The 20,642-nt window shown below is 53.0% G+C and overlaps 1 protein-coding gene across 2 annotated transcripts; it reads left to right on the top strand.

Moving 5' to 3' along the window:
• The first annotated feature begins 1,830 nt into the window (after positions 1-1,830).
• Positions 1,831-17,279, top strand: P2RX1 (purinergic receptor P2X 1). Of its 2 annotated transcripts, XR_569678.2 has the most exons (13): positions 1,831-2,221; positions 10,438-10,585; positions 10,887-10,958; positions 11,415-11,484; positions 11,731-11,827; positions 12,147-12,227; positions 12,510-12,651; positions 14,375-14,502; positions 14,916-15,006; positions 15,437-15,502; positions 15,854-15,955; positions 16,068-16,246; positions 16,912-17,279. XR_569678.2 is itself a non-coding variant. In XM_008695236.2 (12 exons), the coding sequence occupies exons 1-12, from the start codon at positions 2,085-2,087 to the stop codon at positions 16,131-16,133; spliced, it is 1,200 nt and encodes a 399-aa protein (XP_008693458.1). In that variant the 5' UTR covers positions 1,831-2,084; the 3' UTR covers positions 16,134-17,279. The 2 variants fall into 2 exon arrangements, 1 of the variants encoding a protein (XP_008693458.1); XM_008695236.2 differs by having other exon boundaries at positions 16,068-17,279.
• Positions 17,280-20,642: the final 3,363 nt, after the last annotated feature.

The raw sequence follows: 20,642 nt of genomic DNA, 5'->3' as shown, positions 1-20,642 counted from the left end.
CTGTCAGCAAGCCTGGCTCCTCGGAAGTGATGATAAGAAAAGGGCAGGTGCAGATTGGAAAACGACTGCCTGACTTCCTTCTCTCTCCTTCCTCTTCTCTCCCCACTTCACCTAGTGTCTGCTACCCTCCTGAATGTCCAGGAATCATGGGTGCAGTGGGACACAAAGATGGCTCCTGTATAGTGTCAGCATAACCCCCACTCTTGATTGCAAGCAATTCACGTCCTGGGACCTGCTATTCCAAGAGCCACAGGATCACCTGGGAAGGGAATAGGCCCTTTTGTCTGGGATCAAGACCAGGCCAAGGGGACATGATACCCACAGGTTTGGTTCCCAACATCTCTGGATTTTTTCCTTAGAGAAGCCCAGGACATGGTTCTGGCCTGCCCCTCTTGAAGGTGGTATTGGACAGACAGTTGGGCCTGGGACTGGTGAAGCTGATCTGTTTGAGAGGTGGGATTGGCCTAGGGTGCTGGAAGGGGCCATGGACCTGCCCTCTGTAGGGGCCCTTGCTGCCCAGAAAACAGCTCTACTCAGACAGGCAGCTGGGATTTTCTGCCCTGGAGCCTGGCTCCCTGCCTAGAACAATTTCCCAAAGAAAGGCCTGCCAGAGGAAGACTCCTATCAGCCTTCAGAGTGAGGCACCTTGGACTGCAGGGGAGTTCCCCACAGCCCTGGGGGACACCAAACCTCCACCTCCCATCTCCAGAGGAAGCCCCAAGGACACCTGGCCTGGGTTGAGGGCCGACAATGTAGGCCTTCCTGCTTTAAGCTGAGGCCTCCAGTACCATCCAGGGTGAGCTTGGGCAATTCATTTCTCTTTTCTCAGTTCATTTCTTCATCTGCAAAACAAAGCGTTAGGTCAGGGGAGGCCTCTAGCTCTAGGGCTCCAAAAGCAAACAGGAGACCTCTGTCCCACCCCCAGCCCCCTGCAGCCCTTGCATTCATGCCCTGGGCTGTGGTTGAAGACAGGGGCTGCAGAAGGTCTGTACCTTAAGATCAATAGTGGACTCAGGTTTTTGTCCTCAGTGTTGTTGGGACCCAGTCCTCTGGGGCCTCTACCTATGAGGGAAATCTTATTATCATCCCCATTTCACACGCAGCTAGTAGCAGAGCCAAGGATATTAACTGAGGCTGTCTGATGTCAGGCTTTCCCTGCTTTGTCTCAGGAGCCCTGTGGCAATGTATAACAGATGTGGCCCTTGATTCTTCTGGGCACCTGCCTCCCTCTGCTTGTTTTTGGGAGGTGGAGGTGTGGCTGGGACAGAAAAAATGATGGGAAAGGAGAGGTAAGCTATAGAGATGCCAGCCCAATGCTAAGGTCGACTGGGCACAGGCCAGGCTTGGACTCAGAGGGACAGGTGGTCTATAAGGAAGCTGGTCTATAAGGACAGAGGTGGGGGTCCTGCTGCAGGCTCTGGAAGTATCAGACAGCCGATACTTACAGAAATGGCCCTGCTTCCTCTTCTGCTCTCCTGACCACAAACCCCGCAGGGACTGAGCTCCCCACCTCGGGGCACAGGTAGAGTGGGGAGGATGTGTGGATATGGGTATGGGTCCCTGGTTTGGGGAAGGCTTCAACCTGAGGCCATTCCACCCAAGCCGTGGCCCTGTTCTGTTCCACCAGGTTCATGGGGGGCTGACAGCTTTATCTTTGCCTTGTGACGGGTGGCCTGTGGTTTCCTGCCAACAGCTCCTGTTTCCGGAGGCTCAGCAGGGCCCAGGCGGAGCCAGAAGGAGCTGTGGGGCTGGGCCTGGGTGGCCCCACCAGCCCCGCCCCCATCTATCTTTGGGAATTTATTTGTCCACAGGCGCGGCCGGCCCACAGTCCATTGCCTGCCAGGGGCCAAGAGCTGCTCTAACCACCCAAGGACTCTATTTTTCAACCCAAGTCCCTTCAACTGACCCCTGACTCCTGACCTCTGGCCTCAGCTGCCCTGCCCTGCCCTGCCATACCCTACCCTTCCTAACGGGCCAGGAAGCCCCTAGAAGCTCCACTGTAGACGTGGGCATTGACATCTGGCTCACCTCAAGAGCAAAGGCTGTGCAAGGGGCTCAGTTCTCAGGCCACAGCCTGGCCCACCATGGCACAGCGGCTCCAGGATGAACTGGCTGCTTTCTTTTTTGAGTATGACACTCCCCGAATGGTGCTTGTGCGCAACAAGAAGGTGGGCGTCGTCTTCCGCCTGATCCAGCTCGTGGTTCTGGTCTACGTCATTGGGTGAGTCTGGGCCCCTACCTGCCACTCTCTTGCACCAGCTTCCAACCTGGGCCTTTCCTCCAGGCTCTGGGATGACCCCATGACCCCAAGGAGCCCCTCTTTCTCTCTATCAGTTGTCATCCTCCCTAACGAACTGTAGTGCTATTCAGAAGGAATGGAAGCCTGCTAACTCACTGTCAGGACGGGGATGTTAAGGTAGAGAGGGGAAGTCCTGCCCCGAGTCGTATGGTGAACAAGAGGCAAAGCCGTTGGGTTCTAAGGAACCGACTCAATGGTGTCAATGTCAATGGTGTCTCAAGTGGTGAGTGGTGCTGGAGACCAGGGCCCCAGCAAACCACAACCAGAGTCCTTCTACTTCTGACCTCCCAGCCAAGCCAGGCCACTACTAAGAGACAGAGGCCACATCCCCATTTTACAAGCCAAAGGGGGACAGGCCCTGTTCCCACCTGCCCTGCCTAAATTAGAGGCATCCTGAGATACTTGAAACCCCCAGAGCAAAGAAACTTTCAAGTTCAGAACACCTGTACCTTAATGGTGGCCTGTTGGGCAGAGGGTGAGGTCAGTTCAGGTCCCAGGGATGACTGCTCCTTTCTAGGCATTTTTTAAAAAAGATTTTATTTATTTATTTGACAGAGACAGCCAGCAAGAGAGGGAACACAAGCAGGGGGAGTGGGAGAGGAAGAAGCAGGCTCCCAGCGGAGGAGCCTGATGTGGGGCTCGATCCCAGAACACTGGGATCACGTCCTGAGCCAAAGGCAGACGCTTAACGACTGCGCCACCCAGGCGCCCCTCCTTTCTAGGCATCTTGAGACCTGTCCCACTGTCCCAGCAGTGCAGAGGCAGAAGCAAAGTGGTACTCCCCTGCAGTCTTGCTGTCCTGGGAGCCAAGATAGGCCTGGCAGTGACTTACACATATATGTGCTTGTGTGAGCGTGCATGGGCGTATGTGGTGTGTGTATGCCTATGTGTCGTACCTAGAGCTCCGTGTGGGTGCGTATGTTCTCCTGTGTCTGGGCATGCGCCTACTGGGGGTGGCTGCTGGGTGTGTCCCTGTGGCTGGGTATCCACATGTACATGTCTGTGGCTGGGCACCTGATGTGCGTGCCCTGGGGCGGGGCGGGGGAAGCATCCTATCCACTCAGAGTGATACTACAGAGGGTTCTTGGAGGCCCCAGGGCCAATGAAGGAGTTTCAGCTCCTGCTGAGGGGGCTTGGGGATGCACAGCAGAATCCCTTTGCTCTGTGATTCTGAGGGCCCTGTGCCTCTGGTCTCCATGTCCCCGTTTTTGCTGTGGGACCAAACCGGGACTGCTGACTAGAGCCAGGGCAGGCTGACTAGGAGGCCAGACAGTGACCGTATCACTCTGGTCCCTCCAGGGCCTCTGATATCCAAAACAGCCTTCCCTCTACCCCGTCTGGCCCCCAAGGCCTCAGAGCTGCTCAGGTGGAGTCAAAGCCAGGACCTAGCCCTGTGACATCTTTCGGCCTCTGCCTCCCTCCTGTTCACAGACCAATTTGACATCTGCAGTGTCATCTGAGCTTGTGAGGAAAACTGAGGACCAGAAAGGAATAGTGGGACTTGCAGGTCACAAAGCAAGTCCCAGCTAGAACGGAGGACCCTCGATCCCCAGGCCTCAGCCCTGCCTTCTCCTTTCCCACCTCACAAAGGCTCTGAGAACATTGTAATGGGGCACTGATGCTGTGATACCAGGCACAGGATGGGCCTAAAAGCTCACCATTAACTGCGCTCCTGACCCTCCAGGGAAAAGAGAGGTTGCCTGCCCAGGCCTAGCCCATCCTTCACCAGAAGAGGCTGGGAGAATGTTGTCCTCACTGTGGCCCGTATTGCTCCTTATTTCTGCTTTCAGGTCAGCAGTGGGACCAGCGCCAGGGCCCTCTTGTGTGTTGGTCACAGACTGTCAGAGGGAAAGCCACGGTCCGCTCACCCCACTCCCAGCTGTACCACAGGCCCCAAGCCAACATCCGGTCCTGAGCACATACCTCTAGTAACAGAGACCTGCCTACCTCTCTCCTTGCTTTCCTCCCTCCCAAGGACAGTCTACTCAGTTTCCAAATGGATGCGGCCTCCTCAGTTTGGGTGAGGCTCAGGGATGCTGGGTGATTTAGTCTGAATCTCACAACCAGAAAGAGGCTAAACCAGATTTGAATCCAGCTGCATGGTTCCAAAGTTGGCCTTGATATCCTGGAAAGGAAACATTCTCAGAGAGGGCACTGACTTGCCGAAGTCCTATAGCAGAGAGTGGAAGGCAGGGTCCCCCACAACACCCACCCCTCACAACCCCACCCTTAAGCCCAGACTTCCTGTTCCAACTGAAACTCCTGCTATCTCTAGCACCCTCGTCTGGCCACTGCCCGCTGCTTTGCTGACCGCTCAGCTGCAGACAAAAACTGGCCTGGACTTGGTCTTACTATCTCAAGCTTTAGTTTCCCAACTGTTCCACGAAATAAGGTTGGGAGGAACCCTCTAAAGACGTACGCAGGCTCGTTTCTGAGGAGGGATGCCTTTCTTTAATTAGCCCCCTTCACAAGGCCCCTGTCTGTCTGAATGCCTGGTCCTGTGGGTGCTACAGGGTACAAAGGGGAGCATGGGAGAAGAGCCAGACTCCCGCATTCCAGAGACAGAGGCACAAACAAGATGGAGGATGGGCAGACACAAAGACAGAACCGGACTGAGGGATAGACATCACAGCACAACCACTCCGATGAAGAGAGAGGTCCTGAGACTGAGAGATGGTGAATTACTAAGACAGAGGCAGAGAGGCTGAGATGTTGAGAACCCAAGCAGACTCTGAGAAGGCAAACTGAGGTTGTATTCTCTCTCAGCAAGTGGGCCTGAGGCCCTGGTGGGCTGAGCCTAGATCTCACTCTTTTTGTCTCAAATTAAAATGGTTAATTTGCAGTTAGAACTGTCTCCTGGGACGTGATGAGCTCTCTGTAACTCAGTATACGGGCAGTGGGCTGTCATCCATGACCTAGTAGGCCCAAACAAGGAGTGTACTGGGATACGTCCCTGCCTGGAGGGCTCTGGTTTGGAGAGGACAGAGGTCTGGCTACGGTACACAGGAGGGTCCCAATGAGATTTGTGAATGCTGCTTGGTAAGTGGAGCCTGGGAAGCTTCCTGGAAGAGATGACAAGAGTGGTGGAACCAGCCGTGAGCAAAAAAGCCTGGGGTCTATAAGCCAGGCAAATCTGCTCTTGGCTTTCCCTTTGTGTCCCCCTCCCCTGCCCCATCTACCTCCACACAGAGCGCTTGAGAAGTTCACATGCTTCTGAGATTTTCAAATGGATCCTGGAGCATACCAATCAGGGATAAGGATAGATACAAATTATTGCTGGGAAAAATGCATCCAGGGACATTTCTACAGCATTTTCTCTGTGCCTATTGCTGTGCTGGGATCCATGGGACAGAGGTGGGGTACAGGGTGGGCAAAGGAAGAGTGAGGAGTGGAGGATGAGTTAGCCAGGACTCCTTTGGTTCCTAGAGAAGAGTGGGGCTATCAAGTGGTTTATGTAACTGAAAAAAAAATTGATGCAGGCTTTAGGCCTGGCTGGATCCTCCATGATGAGGACACAGGAAGAGCAAGTTGTGCAGGGAGATGGGGAATTCAGGTTGGACCCGTTTCGGTTCTCCAAAGAAGCTAGCCAGGATTTTCTCCTCTTCCCAGCTCTGCTATTCTCTGGGCTTCATTCTTAGGCAGTCTCTCTAACTTCATAGTGGCAAAATGGCAGCTCCAGCCTGACATCTCACCAGCTTAGCCATCTCTAGGGCATAAGACTGTCTCCTTTTCCAGAGTTCCAGCAAAAGTCCCAGATCCAACTCTTACTGGCAGGGGTCAGGTCAAGTGCCTACCACAAAACCAATTGTTATAGCCAAGGAAATGAAAAACCCTGGTTGGTAGAGTCTCGTGTGCCTACCTAATCCAGGCACTCCTGCTGGAAAGCAGAGTATGATCAAAGGCCCTGGGGCAGGAAAGGAACAGCAAAAGAGTAACGAAGGTTAGGCTGTGGAGCATGAAAGGACCTCAAGGGAAAGGAGGTGGAGGGGTGAGCACAGCCACTGATTCAGGCCTCTGAATGCCAGGCTGAGGAACATGGGCTTTCTCCTATAGGTCATGGGGAGCCATAGAAGAATGTCTAGCAGGGGAAGCCCCAGGGCAGGCAGGGGATGGGGTGGGGGTGGAGGCCAGAGGTAGGGCACTATGAAGAGGCAGCAGTGATAAGAGGAGAGGAGGAGGCCATGCCAAGGCAGGAGCAGTGAGCATGGAGGACAGAAGTAGTCACCCTGGTGGGCCCCACACCGGAGAGGTATGTGTGGAGGGGGTGTCCACTGCTTACTTTCTGCCCATCGTCTCTGCAGAAGGCCAGGGGCCCAGCACAGCCAGAGTTTTTGACTTCTCAAGAGCAGTGAGAAATTGGAATTTATGAGCAAAAGGAACCTCTTGGTATTTAGATGTTGGTGACTCATTAAAAAAAATTTTAAACACGAATTGTCAGCCTAACTTATCTGCAGACAACATGTAGATTAACCTCCAAGCACTCAGGGTGGGCCCCAGCTCTAAGCTCAATCCCTCCCAGGCCTGGAGTCTGGTCTTGCCCCTCCCCAATGCTGCTCTGCCCCGTAGCAGGTGCCTGGTCTGGTTGCCTGCTGCCCGAGGTTGCACTGTGTGTCCCCACCAGCCACAACATATCGTCCCATCCCCACGCCAGAGTTCCTTCCCCTGGCATGTGTCCTGGCTCCTCTCACATCTCAGCCTCCCACAGCAAAACCCCTTTGGGTCCTTAGATGAAAGCCAAAAGGACAGAGGGGCCCAAAGAATGTGGGGATAATGGAGGATGAGGGGTGAGGACGATGCTCAGGCTTTGAGGAGGATGGGGTAGGTATGATGCCATCCTCCAAGATGAGGGCAACAGAGGGGCAAGTTCTGTGGGAAACATGAGGCATTCAGGTTAGCCCCACTGAATTTTTGTTTAGAGATATTAGTCAAATGCCATCACATTCACCCTTTAGGAATATACAAGTCAGTGGTTTTTCATATCATCACAAAGTTGTGCCACCATCACCACTACCTAGTCTACGACATGTTCACTACTCCAGAAAGGAACTCTACTCCTTAGCAATAACCCCCCATTCTTTCTCTCTACAGCCTGCTTTGCCTACTCTAGACATTTCATAGAAATAAAATCATATGCGGCCTTTTGCGTCTGGCTTCTTTCACTTAGCGTGTTTGTAAGGTTCATCTATGTTGGTTATAACGTGTATCACTAGTTCATTCCTTTTCATGGCTGAATGCCATTTCATTGTATGGATATGTGACATTTGATTTATCTGTCCATCGGCAGGTCGTCATTTGGGATGTTTCCACTTCTGCTTCCTAAGTATAATGTTGCTGTGAAGACTTGTGTACAAGTTTTTGTGTGGATGTATTTTCAGTTCTGTTGGGTATATACCTGGAAGTAGGATTGCTGAATCAAGTGGTAACTCCACATTTAACTTTTTGAGGAACCACCAGGTTTTGCAAGGGTTTGAGTTGAGTTTGAGGTACCTGTGTGATGTCTGGGGCGAGGGGCTAGAGGAGGGAGAAGGAATGAGTGTCACAAAGTGTTGGGTCATATAGACATGTATGGAAGACTCTTGAGTGCAGAATTTTGGTTGGCTTTGTTCACTTCTGTATTTTTAGTGCCTAGAACATTGCTCGGCACATAATAAGGGCTCAATCAATAAATATTTGTTGAATCACTAAATGAATGTGTGGCATTAGATCTCCGGGAAAGTGCAGAAGTGTAGATGAAGATCTGGGGCGTGATGTATCGGTGACAGCTTACATGACCTTCTGCCTGGGCAGAGAATAGAAGCCAGGGTGACGGGGACAGGTGGACATGTAAAGAGGAACTACGGACTCCAGACAGTGAAAATAAGAGGATTATTTAGTACGTGACTACTGCATGCTAACTTCCTTAATGAGAACTCGTGGGAAATCCCCTAGTCACCTGGACTTGCTTTCTTCCTGCACCCAGCCCATGGTTCAATACATGGGAAGGCCTTGCTCATATTTGTTGAATGAAAAGCAGCATTTTTAAGGTAAGTGCCATCACATCTGTTTTACTGAGAAAGCCAGGACTCAGAGAGGTTTTGTCTTTAGCCTGGTGAGGCTACAGTCACACAGCTGGTGAGTGGCAGTGCTGATACCTGAATCATGGCTTCTGTTACACATTGGGGGTCATACTCTCGGCCACCCCACTATGTGGAGGGGTTCAGAACATAGAGCAGCTCCCCACCATCCCCAACAGCTCCTCTGAGCTTGGGCATGGAGTCAGGATCCTCCCTGGACTAAGGAGGCTGAGGAGGGTAGGGGTAGGTGATGCCCCCAGTCTCCCTCATAAGGCTGGAAGCACTGAGGACTTGAAGCCTTTGTCATGCCTTGCCTGGTGCCATCTAGGACCTGCAGGGGGCAGCAGTGACCATGCTTAGGCTTGGGAGGGGTGCCTCCTGGGCCAGGCTTGGGGAGGGGCCTGGAGAAGATGGAGTGGGGACCATGGGAAGGAAGAGGAAGACCTGGGTGGGCTGACTTCCTAGGGCCTGGGGCAGGGAGACAGCCCACAGAGAGTTAGCACTGACTCTGGGACTAAGATGCCCAGAGAATTGCTACGAGGCTTGAGCTCTGGATCACAGGAGAGGGGCTTTGAGTTCTGCTTGGGCAATCAGACAGAGCCACAGGTGTGCTCACAGATTTCCCCCAGAGATACGCAGCTACACACTCTGATGGGTACCACAAATGGACACATACACTCAAACATAGAGTTACACTGAATCTCCATGCAGTCTTTCCTGAAGGAAATGGACCATACCCAGGACTCTCAGTTGTAATCAACAGAAACCAAACCCAAACTGGCTTAAATAAAGGAAAGAATTTATTAGCTCATGTAACAGAAAAGTCCAGAAGTAGATTTTTTTAACATGCTTCAGGCATGACTAGATCCAGGTGCTCAACCGTTGTCAGGAGGCTGCCCTCTTCCATCTCCTGGCCTAACTTTCCTCTAAATTGGCTTCATTCTCAGACTTACTCTCTCTGTGAGGTAGCAGGATGACTAACCATAGTTTTGGTCTTATGGCTACCTTGCTTAGCTATCTAACAGAAAGGATGTCTCTTTCCCAGTAACTCCCAGAGAAGTCCTAGCCTCATTGTTGAAACTCCCTAGGTTGTGTGCCCATCTTTAGACCTATCACTGGGCTGTGCTAGCACTGTTGCTAGGGCAACGGAACATTGATTGGTAAGTCTTGGTCATGTGCCCCACCCTCCCTACACTCAAGGCTAGGAGGGAGGTCAATTTCACTGACCCTTCCAGACAGAAAGTGGAGAACCCAAAGGAATAGGGGTTCTTCATGCTAGGAAGGGAAGGCCAGAATTTCCCAAGAAAGCTGGGAGGCCTCCAGCATGAGTCACTCCAATGGGCCTCAACTGGGGCCATATTATGCAAGCCCTTCTGAGGGCCACTTGCCCCCTCTGTTTCCCTTCCAGTCCCCCTTGCCAGGAGCTCCCGGCATGGCTGAGATAATCACAGCTAGTATCTATGTAGTGCTTAGTGCATGCTGGTCCCCATTCTAAGTGATTTGCATGCAGTAAATCACAGCAAGTACGATTAGTACTATTATTGTTATTCTCACACAGATGAGGCAGAGACAGACTGAATAGCTTATCCAAAATCACACAGCCCATGAGTAGTGTAGCTAGGACTGCCCAATCCATCCTCTTGGGCACCAAAGGCCAGGTTCTCAGCCATCATGCTCTACTGGTTCTCAGTGGAAGAACCTCAGGCAGGAAGGAGCAGTCTGGGCCTGAGGATTGTGGTCCAAGAAGCTTGGCCTCTAGGCCCCAGCAAATTCTGCTCTTGGGAAAGGATCTGAAAGAGTCCTTCAGTGGATCTCCTCTCTGGGAATTAGTATTTTCCTAGTAAAAGGAAGGGTGGAACTTCAGGTACAGGCCAGCCCGGGGAAGCAGGTGAGGCTCTTCTGCCCCCAGCCCAAGATGTACCTTTAGGAGCAGAGAACGGCTCAGAGATGCATCTGGAGAAGGGAAGGGAAAGTATTTGACATGTCTAGCTGGTGCCAGAAAGGGCAGCAGCCCACATAGCCTCATGCCATCTTTGAATAGCCTGGCCTTGCTCTGACTCCTTTAACCCCCAAAACACCCCACAGGTGGGTGTTTGTCTACGAGAAGGGCTATCAGACCTCAAGTGGCCTCATCAGCAGCGTGTCTGTGAAACTCAAAGGTCTGGCCGTGACACAGCTCCCAGGTCTGGGCTCCCAGGTCTGGGATGTAGCTGACTACGTCTTCCCAGCCCAGGTGAGCTGACTCAGGGGTACACCTTCCCCCACGGCGGGGCCTGGCTCAGAGTGGGAATTGGGCTCTGTCCAATCTCCCTATTGGACTACTCCAGCTCCTATCTCCCTCTGGGCCTCAGCTTCCCTAACTGTGAATGAGGGGCAAAAACACGTTGTAATATCATCCCTTTCTGACATTACGGGGTATGGAGGCTGCTGGGTATCTTGTAGATTCTAGGGGCTTGTTGGGGCAGTGTTGTGCTCTTGGGGATGTTCTCCCAACTCAGAGCCCTGCCCTTCCCTCCCCTACTCCTCACTTTCAGGGGGACAGCTCCTTTGTGATCATGACCAATTTCATTGTGACCCCGCACCAGGCTCAAGGCTACTGTGCAGAGGTGAGGACTGCTACCCATCCCCTCTCCCCACTTCCTGGACCTACAAGGGAAAATAACGTGGAAGAGGGAGTCCCCTTGAGCATTAAAGATAGGCTTCCTCAGGGGAATGCGATGGTGGAATTTTAGGCATAGATTCACGCGAAGTAACAGTCCGCTATTGGCAGTGCTGAGGCTTGCCTCCCAGCTATGTGTCAAGCAAGATGCTGAGCCTCGGTGCCCACCCAATCCCCAAGCCCTAACGTCTCTGCTCCCTGCCAGGTGACACTGGCAATAGCACAGCTGGGCCTGAGCCCAGAAGGGTCCTGGGAGGGGACTGGGGGAAGGAAGCTATAAGCAAAGTTCACCCCAAAGCTGCTAAGACTGCCTCATGACTTCCCTAGGGCCCTGGGGATGGGAGGAGCTCTCCTTAGGACACTACCCAAGGGGCCTGGGATCAGCAACTCTCCCTTCCCCTAGCACCCAGAAGGGGGTACATGCACAAATGACAGTGGCTGCACTCCAGGGAAGGCAGAAAGGAAGGCCCAAGGTAAGGTCGGCCTCCTCCCATCCCCCTGCACAGTCCCTGTTCATCGCCAGGCTTCCTCCACCAGGAAGTCCTTCCTGCTCTCTCCCTTCCTGCCATCCTAGCCTTGGCCTGCCCTGTACCCAGCCACATTTCTGTCCTCAGGCTTCTGCTCTTGGGTGTCCCATCACTGGGGTCTCTTGGAGATGAGGGCCCTCCTCACTACCCCCAGCTTGGAGTGGGCACCCATGTGTTCCTCCCTTGCTCCAGGCATCCGCACAGGCAAGTGTGTGGCCTTCAATGACACTGTGCAGACATGTGAGATCTTTGGCTGGTGTCCTGTGGAGGTGGATGACAATGTCCCACGGTAATGCCTTATCCATCCAGGGAGCTGGGAGCAGGTTCCCCAGCCCAGACAAAGGAGCATCTGGATTCATGTTCTGGAAAGGCTCTGTCCTCCCTCTTCCAATCTCACCCTTACCCCATCTGTTTGGCCCAAGCCAATGATCTCCCTGGCTCCTGGTCAAGGGGCCTGAGAGTCCATCATTACAGCACACCCATCCCCCCCAAGCCCGGGCCACAAGAAGATCCCGTAGGTCCTCACACCCTCACACCCATGACAAACGCTGGTGGGCACTTGGGGGACTCCTGATGAGGGGACGGTAAGTGAGTACAGTCTCCTCCAGCCCTGCCCTTCTCCAAGAGGCCGAGAACTTCACTCTCTTCATCAAGAACAGCATCAGCTTTCCACGCTTCAAGGTCAACAGGTTTGTGGGAAAAGGGGGCAGAAATGCAGACACCCCCCCCCCCCCCCCCCGCCAAGGCTGCTCCTGCTGGTCTCAACTGTCTCTGTCACCTTCCACTCCTGCTGATTTCGCTTTGGAGGCAGAAGCCTGAGCTGGGCTCCTGGGGTGGGCTGTCTTTAGTCTCCAGGGTCTGTGGAAGGGGGGGTTGATGGAGCTTGTGAGGGATCCCCAGAGCTTTGGGGCATGACGGGCACCCTCCCAGCTGGCATTCTGTTGCTATCAATGCCCTCCCCCCCCATGTAGGCGCAACCTGGTGGAAGAGGTGGATGCGGCCTACATGAGGACCTGCCTCTATCACAAGAGCTCGCACCCACTGTGCCCTGTCTTCAAGCTCGGCTATGTGGTACAAGAGTCAGGACAGAATTTTAGCACCCTGGCTGAGAAGGTATGGTGCCAGGCAAATGAGGAGGGCTGGGTCCTGGAATCAGCAGGTCAGAGAAGGCTTTTCAGCCCCAGATCATGCCCTCCTCGAGCCTCTGGTATGGGCTGAGTATATACATGGATTTATCCCCTGATACTGGGGGTTCCTGAGGGTCAGGCCTGAGTCCTCAGCAGGGCCTGGTATGGACCTGACACAGAGGGGGTACCGAGAATGACTGGACATGGGCAGACATTTTCACCTGGATGTTTGCTTAGATCACAGTGTTTTCTAAATATTAGATAAAAGCTTGAATTCCATGCCTTATGGCCCTGAGAAGTCCTGTGCCCTGCTCAGGAATCCTGAGAATTCCAGAATCTGGGATTTGTACAGTCACCTGGGGTTCCAAGAGATGAGTACCTTGTAAGGAGCACAGACCTGTCTGACTGGGTTCCAATCCTGGCTCTGCCCCTAATGAGCAATGTGACCTCAGACTAGTCTCTTACTTTGAGTGTGTCTGAGCTTTTGCACCTATGTAGTGGGGACAATAATAGTGCCAGGCTCATGGGGTTGTCCTGAAGATCAAGTGAGCTCATGCATGGGATGGAACTTCAGCACTGCCTGGCATGTGGTGACCCTGTGTCCATGTTTCCCCGTGATCATTATCAGCCTTCTCCTACAGTTGCCTATTTAGGGATGGAAATCAGCTGCTTTTCTGTGATATCACACATACACACAAAACTTGCTCACAGCACATTTATCTAGAACAGGGGTTAGCAAAGTTTTTCTTTAAAGGGCCAGAGATGAAGTATTTTCAGCTTTGCAGGCCTAAGGACTTTGTTCCAACCTTATTCAAGTCAGCTGCTTCCAGGGCAAAAGCAGCCACAGAAAACATGCAAACAAGTTCAGCCCTCAGGTCTCAGTTTGCCAAACCCTGGAGGGGGTTTACGCTGTAGCAACACACACAACCAGAAAGCTGAATGCTAGACTTCCCTGTTCCTAAAATCTCCCTGCCACCTGCACTAGGAACTTCTCACCCCTCACCATCATGCACAGATACTTGCATACCTGCCTAGTTGCCCACCTCCACACCTCATCTGACCACCTCCGAGCTGTCCCGTTGCTCAGCCTACCCCACCTGTCCCTGATCCTTGCCTTCCTCAGAGGAGCTTCACTTTCTCAGTTTTCCCTTCCTAGCCCAGGTCTTTACAGACTCACTTTAATTCAACACTATTTACTTGCCTTCCACACTGTGACTTTCACTAGGAACTCAGGAGTCCGTGACAAATGAGACAGACAGCCCCACCCCCACGGAGTTTATAGTCTTCGAGGAAATAGGTTAATAATCACACAAAATAAATACATGATTTCAAAGTGACAAATGTTCCAGGGGAAAACAGAGGGAATAACAAACACACATTTTTAGTCTGGAGGTGGTCATTAGGGAAGGCCTCTCAGAGAAAGTGATCAAAGGATAAGAAAGAGCCAGACTTGTGGAACTGGGGGAGCTGTATGTGCAAAGGCCCTGAGGTAGAAAGAATTTGGTGTATTCTAGAAACCATCAGAAAGTTGGAGTGTGATGGGTGGGAGGTGGGGCCAGAGGGTGACAGGACCTCACCCTGCAGCAGCTTCTCAGTGTCTCTTCTCAGACAAAAAAATGTTCCCCTCTTCAAGAGATTGCTGGCACCAGCATAAGACAAGAGTTTCTTGACCTTGAAGCCCTGGGTTTTCAACACCTGTGTCCCTGCAGGGCGGGGTGGTTGGCATCACCATTGACTGGAACTGTGACCTGGACTGGCATGTGCGGCACTGCAAACCCATCTACGAGTTCCATGGACTGTATGAGGAGAAAAACCTGTCTCCAGGCTTCAATTTCAGGTGCCTGCCCGGACCCCACCAGTGTACTCTTCCTTGGGCTCCCAGAACCCCTTGAGGGTTTTCTACTCCCAGAACCCCTTGAGGCCAAGTACGTGTCCCCAGGAAGAAAGCAGAGGAAGCTGGGCAACTCCCATTCTCCTGGGACTGGCCAAGCAGGGAGTCCGCAGGGAACAAGACCTTGGCAGCCTGAGCCCCCACCCTTTGAGGCCCACCTGGCCAGGACTGGCGGGGGGAATCACTGACATCAGGAGTTAGGGTGAGGACTGAATACAGCATTCCTGGAATGAGGCCTGGGGTGTTGGGGGCATGGGACTATCCTCACGGACCTCTGAGGGGTCCTGCTGAACTCCGAGAACACTGGACCCAAAACTGTTCTCCATCACCCTTTTCTGCAACCTCACCCTTTCCCCAAGGTTTGCCAGGCACTTCGTGGAAAACGGGACCAACCACCGCCACCTCTTTAAGGTGTTTGGGATCCGCTTTGACGTTCTCGTGGATGGCAAGGTGAGTGTCCAGTGTGAAGGACAGCCAGAGACACACTCTTAGTTCCTGGGAGTGCTTGTTTGGTGTCCATGGTTACAGACAACAGGAAGTTGACTGGGCTTCATTCAGGAGTTTTACTGCTAATAACAGATGGACCTGGGTACCCATTGAGGGCAGGTCTTTCCAGCTGGTGACCTCACCTCCTTCACTACCTCCCTGTGTCCAGGGAAGTAGAGTCAAGGTCAAAACCCAGGGCTTCTAACCAGCAGCTGAGTCCCCATGTAGAGCCAGAGCTGTGGGGAGCAGGCTGTGGGGACAGCTAATGGTGGGGGTAGAGCATAGAAAGGGAGAGCTCTTTGCCCTGGGTCTGGCCTTGGGGTTTCTGAGGAAGGCCTTTTCCACCTGGCTCCTTCTGACTGTTGATCCTTCTCTCCCTGGGCCCTGCCACCAGGCTGGGAAGTTTGACATCATCCCCACAATGACGACCATTGGCTCTGGGATTGGCATCTTTGGGGTGGTAAGTGCTAGGGTCATGGGGTCACTGTACTAAGGTCAGTCCCTCCCCTTCCACATCTCAGTGGCAGCAATAAGTCCTCCCCCATCCTTACTGAGCCCACCCCACCACTCCAGACCCACAGTATGTCTGAAGAAACTGAGGCCCAGAGGTGGGGCAGGACAGAGGTGGGATGGGGTTGTCTTAATCTCCTGAGGGACCTGCAATGCCTCATCCCCCCCTTCCAGAACCTGAGGTCTAGACAGAGCAGGACTGAGCCAGGCCTTCACAGCCAGAAAGGACTGATGTGGGATGTGGAGGGCTCTGTCCCTGCCCCAGATTCCCATGCTCTATCTGCCCCTTCCTTGCCCTTAGGCCACGGTTCTCTGTGACCTGTTGCTGCTCCACATTCTGCCCAAAAGGCACTACTACAAGCAGAAGAAGTTCAAGTATGCGGAGCATATGGGGGCAGGGGCGGTAAGAGAACTCTCCGACTTTGGGTCTTTCTGAGGCCTTAGGCCCACTGTCTGTGTTGGGGGGCCAGCTGTTTCCTGGGGCTGACTTTTTATCCCCTCCTATGCTTACACAGGGTGGGCATGACCCCGCAGCCACCAGCTCCACCCTGAGCCTGCAGGAGAACATGAAGACATCCTGACCCTCAGCCCCTGATTCCTGACTGGACACAGCATGAGGTTTCAGGCAGGGGCCCTGGTGGGTCCCAACCAGGAAAGAATGGTCTTCACAGGAGCTCTCCACCCTCTTAGCCAGGTAGACACTAGGTCTCGGCAGCTCAGAGGGGACACTGGGACAGACCTGTGCAAGTCCGGGCTCTGGCCCCAACTCCACAACCCCCAAGGGAGCTTCGCCCCAGCCTCAGCCACTCCTGGTCTAGAGGGGCTGGGACTGGGCAGGGCTTGCCTCGCACTCCTCTATCAGAGCTGTGTGCTTCTCTCTCCGGGCCCTCGTGCACCACACTGCCTTGTATCTCTAGATTCATGCCTTCCCATATGACAGACACTAGCCATGATGACCATTTAAATTTATATTAATTTAAACTGAATAAAATAAAAAATTCAGTTCCTAAAACTAGCCACTTTACAACTGTTAAATAGATGCATGTGCCTAATGGCTGCCATATTGGACCACATAAAATATTGCAAAAAGTTCTATTGGACAGCTCTGCTTGAGCCCTGTTTCTTACTGGCCCCAGATTTTCCTAGGGAGCTTATCAACAGTGCAGGCACCTGGGCCTACCTCCGACCTCCCAAACCAGAATCTCTAGGGCTGGCCACAGATATGCAAGGATGGCAAACTCCCTAGGCCACCTGAAAGACTAAAGTTTAAGAACTGCTCCTGACTGGGTATCAGATTTAGCCTGGGCCTGCCTGACCTGGCAGACGCAAGTTTTGAGTAGGTGTGTGGTGTACTTACAGGCCACATGGTGTCTCCTGTACACATTCATCTGCATGCACACCCCCCTCCCATCCACACTCTGGTTTTGAACAGCTTGGGCCCTGCAAACACAACCATCGGAACGTACCTGTGCCCTCAAGTGCAGACACACGGTCCATGCCACAGCACCTCCACGGAGATACGCTTCTCTCTCGGCGTGTCAGGCCAGGACAGTCCCTTCTAGCCAGGAATCCTCAGTCAGCTACCTCGGGTTGGGGTGGAGCCCTGGCCAAATCCTGGGCCCCCTGCTTGTGGCCCAGACTCAGCACCTAAGGCCTGCCCAATTCTGTCTGAACGTAAAGTCTGGGGAAAGTGAGCAGTGGAGTACAATAAAAGCAATGAGGACAAACTTCTGCCTTCTGTACTTTTCCGTCTCTGAAACTAGGTGTCCCCATCTGTGGAATGTGGGGCTGAGCTGAGAGATCTTTGAGGTCCTCTGGATCTCTTGGTAGACAGTGGTGAGTCGACACTTAGGCCCTGAGCCCCGCAGTGTCAGTGCTGGAGGTCAGCTCACCTCTGTCCATGGGCCACTGTACCCAAACATTGGAGCTCTTTCTGGTCCTCCGTGTACCCCTCCCACAGCTTTGAGAGGCCTGGCACTCAGACAAGCAGATGCTCTCCAGAGTGGCCTCAGGAAAGCAGGAATAAGAATGGGGTTGGCTGCTCCAGGAGAGAGACCTGAGGGAACCCCAAAGAGGGGAAGGAAGGTCTTGAATGGAGATAGTGTGGAAGGATCTTCCAGGGGCCCTGTGGTGGGGAAGACCTGCAGTCTGGACCTATGGCCAGGCAGGGTCTCTGGGAACCCCCCATCACCACACTCTATCTAGACCAGCGCTGATCAACAGCAATGATGGAAACATTCTCTATCTGTGCTTCCCAAAATAGTATTCACTAACCACATGTGGCCACTAATACTTAAAATGTGGCTAGCGTAACCAAGAAACTGAATTTTTAATTTTATTTACTTTTAATTAACTTAATTCACCACACGTGGCTAGTGGCAATAAGAAACCATATTGGACAGCACAGGCCAGCCCCCTCCCTGTCCTTCAGGCCCTTGACTTTCTACCCTCTTCCCCAGCTAAGAACCCTCCTTCAGATTTTTACAAGACAGGAACTCCCTCTTCTTCCCTCCCTTTGTTCTCCAGTCCTACCTGCCTTTGTACCTCCTGCCCCCTTCCTTCCTGAATGATCAGAGGATTTCTTTGTATCCAACGCTTCTATCCCGCTCAGAGGCCTCCCAGCAGAGGCTGCTTCTCCTAATACCAGCATTTGCTCCGCTCTTCTGCCTCCTCCTGGCCCTGTTCCTCAGCAGCTCTTCCTACTCCGCCTTAACTGCCAGCATTCCAGAGAGACCTACACTTCTGCACTTCCCTCTGCATCCCACCCTCTGCAATTGGCCTCCAGCCCCCACCCCCACCTCTCCTCAATGCCCTTGTCAAGCTTACCAACAGTGTCCTTGCTGCCAAATCCAAGCAGACTCTTCAGCCCATATCCTGCTTGGCCTGTCTGCCTCTGACATTGTTGACCAAGCCCTCCTTTGTTGAAAGATTTCCTTCCAACAGCTCCTAGGACCCACCCCCTCTCCTGATTTTCCAGCCAGACCGGTATACGGGGAAAAGACAGTTTTCAACCGCAGCTCTTGTCCTTAGGCAAGTTGCTTAACTCTCCAAGCCTCTCTATCTGTCAGGGATAGTAATAGCCTCTACTCAGGATGGGGTAAGATAAGATATATAAAGTGCCTAGCACAGAGCCTGGCATACCAGTAGCGCTCTGCCTCTCCATCCAGCCTCCCTTTCGATTCTGTCTACTGCGATGCAACCCTTGGTTCTTAGCTGGGTATGTGGCTGCCTAGCATAGAAACTGCATCCCCCAGCCCCCTCTTGCTGCTGGGTCTGGTCGTGTGACTAAGTTTTAGCTAATGGGATCTATGTGGAAATATCATGTGACACCTTTTGGGAACTTTCCCTAAAAGAGAGCTGGTGCAGATCCTTAACCCACTTCTTCATCCTTGTCTTCATCCACTGCCTGAAATGCATATGTGATGTCTGGAGCTCTAGCTACCACCCTGAACCATGAGGACAAGAGTCATACCCAGAGGTTGCTGGAGCAGTAAGTGGAAAGAGCCACATCTGGAGGGTCTTTGTGGAGGAGAGCTGACCTACTAGCCTTGCACTGTCATCTCTGAGGCTCTTATGTGGGATTTCTGTTCCCTGAGTCAAAACTAATCCTACTTGGTACAGAAATCTTTCTCCGTTAAAAGCAAGTGTTCTGTGGTTGGCCTCTGCTTTATTTGCCCTGAGTTATCTCACTCTTTCCCGTGGCTATGCTTACAATTATGGGTATTTTCTGACAACTTCCAAAACTGCCTCTCTGGCCCAGCCCTGTTTCCTGAACTCTAGTCCCACACATGTCCAACCTGAGTGCCGTACCTAATTATTCATTAGACAAACATCTTTTGAGCACCTACATGCTCATGATGTGTCAGACTGTATGTTGGGTAAATTAGAAAGAGACCCTGTCCAGGAACAAGCAGATAAATGGATGCTAAGTACACGGAAATCCCTAGGAGGGGCTGCTAGCCCATACTGAGCAGTGAGGAGGTCATAGGGAAGGACTCCTGGCAGAAGGGACATTGAACCAAGACCTGAAAGGAGTTAGACAGATAGGTGATTAGGACTGAGATCATGGAGGGCTTGTTTGGACCTATTCTCAGGGTACTGATGAGCCACAGAAGATCCCTAAGCAGAAGCAGACTAGTTAGACTTGGGTTTCTGAAAGATTGCTCTGGCTGCCAAGTGAAGAAATCTCAGCCAGTAGGAGGAGTGAGACCAGATGGGGATGGGAGGCCAATGAAGAGGCTGCTGCAGCAATCCAGGTACACAAAGATGGTGGCCTGAGCTAAGAGAGAGGCAGAGAGCTGGAGAGGAATGAATGGATACCAGTGATATTTAAGAGCCAGCATGAGCAGGGATGGTCGGGGCTAGGGTGACTCCTGGTTTTCTGGCTCCAGACTGAGACAGGGACACAAGAGGCAAGGTTTGGGGAGTGATATGGAGCTCTGTTTGGGGCAAGGGGTGGGGCGAGGTGGTTAGCATAATTGAACCAAGATTTGGTGAGCAATCCAGAGGAGAGGTATGGGGATGGGCAGAATCCCCAGGAATTGCCACCGTGAAGGTCAGGACGTCTTGACCTCTGTCCCAGCTAGGCCACTCCTGCCTCCTGTTTCATAGAGCTCTTCCTCAAACACGAATCCGACTATGACCCCAGCACTGTGATAAACCCCTTCGCGTTTCCCCTAACCCGCCCCCGCCCCCGCACCCCCAGCAGAAGGCTAAACTCTGAGCTACCATTCACGGCCTTTCTCCCTGGCGCTCGGCCTCTACCTCATCCTAGTTGCGGATCTCACTTTGCCCCGCTCCTAGTAGGCACCGCGCATCTCCACTCTCACCCCACCCCCACCCCACCCCCACCACCCCCTCATCCCGGGTGCGCCCTTGCCCCAGCCAGGCCCAGATGGGAGGAGACAAAGGGTTTTGCGAAGTAAGCACTTGGACTCTCCAGGTCCGACTAAAAGGCCCAGGCCGCGGTTTGGAAGGATGTGGGGGGAGCCCAGGTAGCCTTAATTGGGGAGTCGCGGGCGTGACGAGGTCCAGCCCCGCCGCAGGGGGAGGGTCCCTCCTGAGCCTCGGCCCGCGGTGGCCCCTCCCCT

This window comes from Ursus maritimus, unplaced genomic scaffold (genome assembly GCF_017311325.1).
Source record: "Ursus maritimus isolate PB19 unplaced genomic scaffold, ASM1731132v1 scaffold_24, whole genome shotgun sequence".
Classification (NCBI taxonomy): Eukaryota; Metazoa; Chordata; class Mammalia; order Carnivora; family Ursidae; genus Ursus; species Ursus maritimus.
Note: the sequence above shows the minus strand (reverse complement) of the source record. Positions and strands in the feature narration are given on the sequence as shown.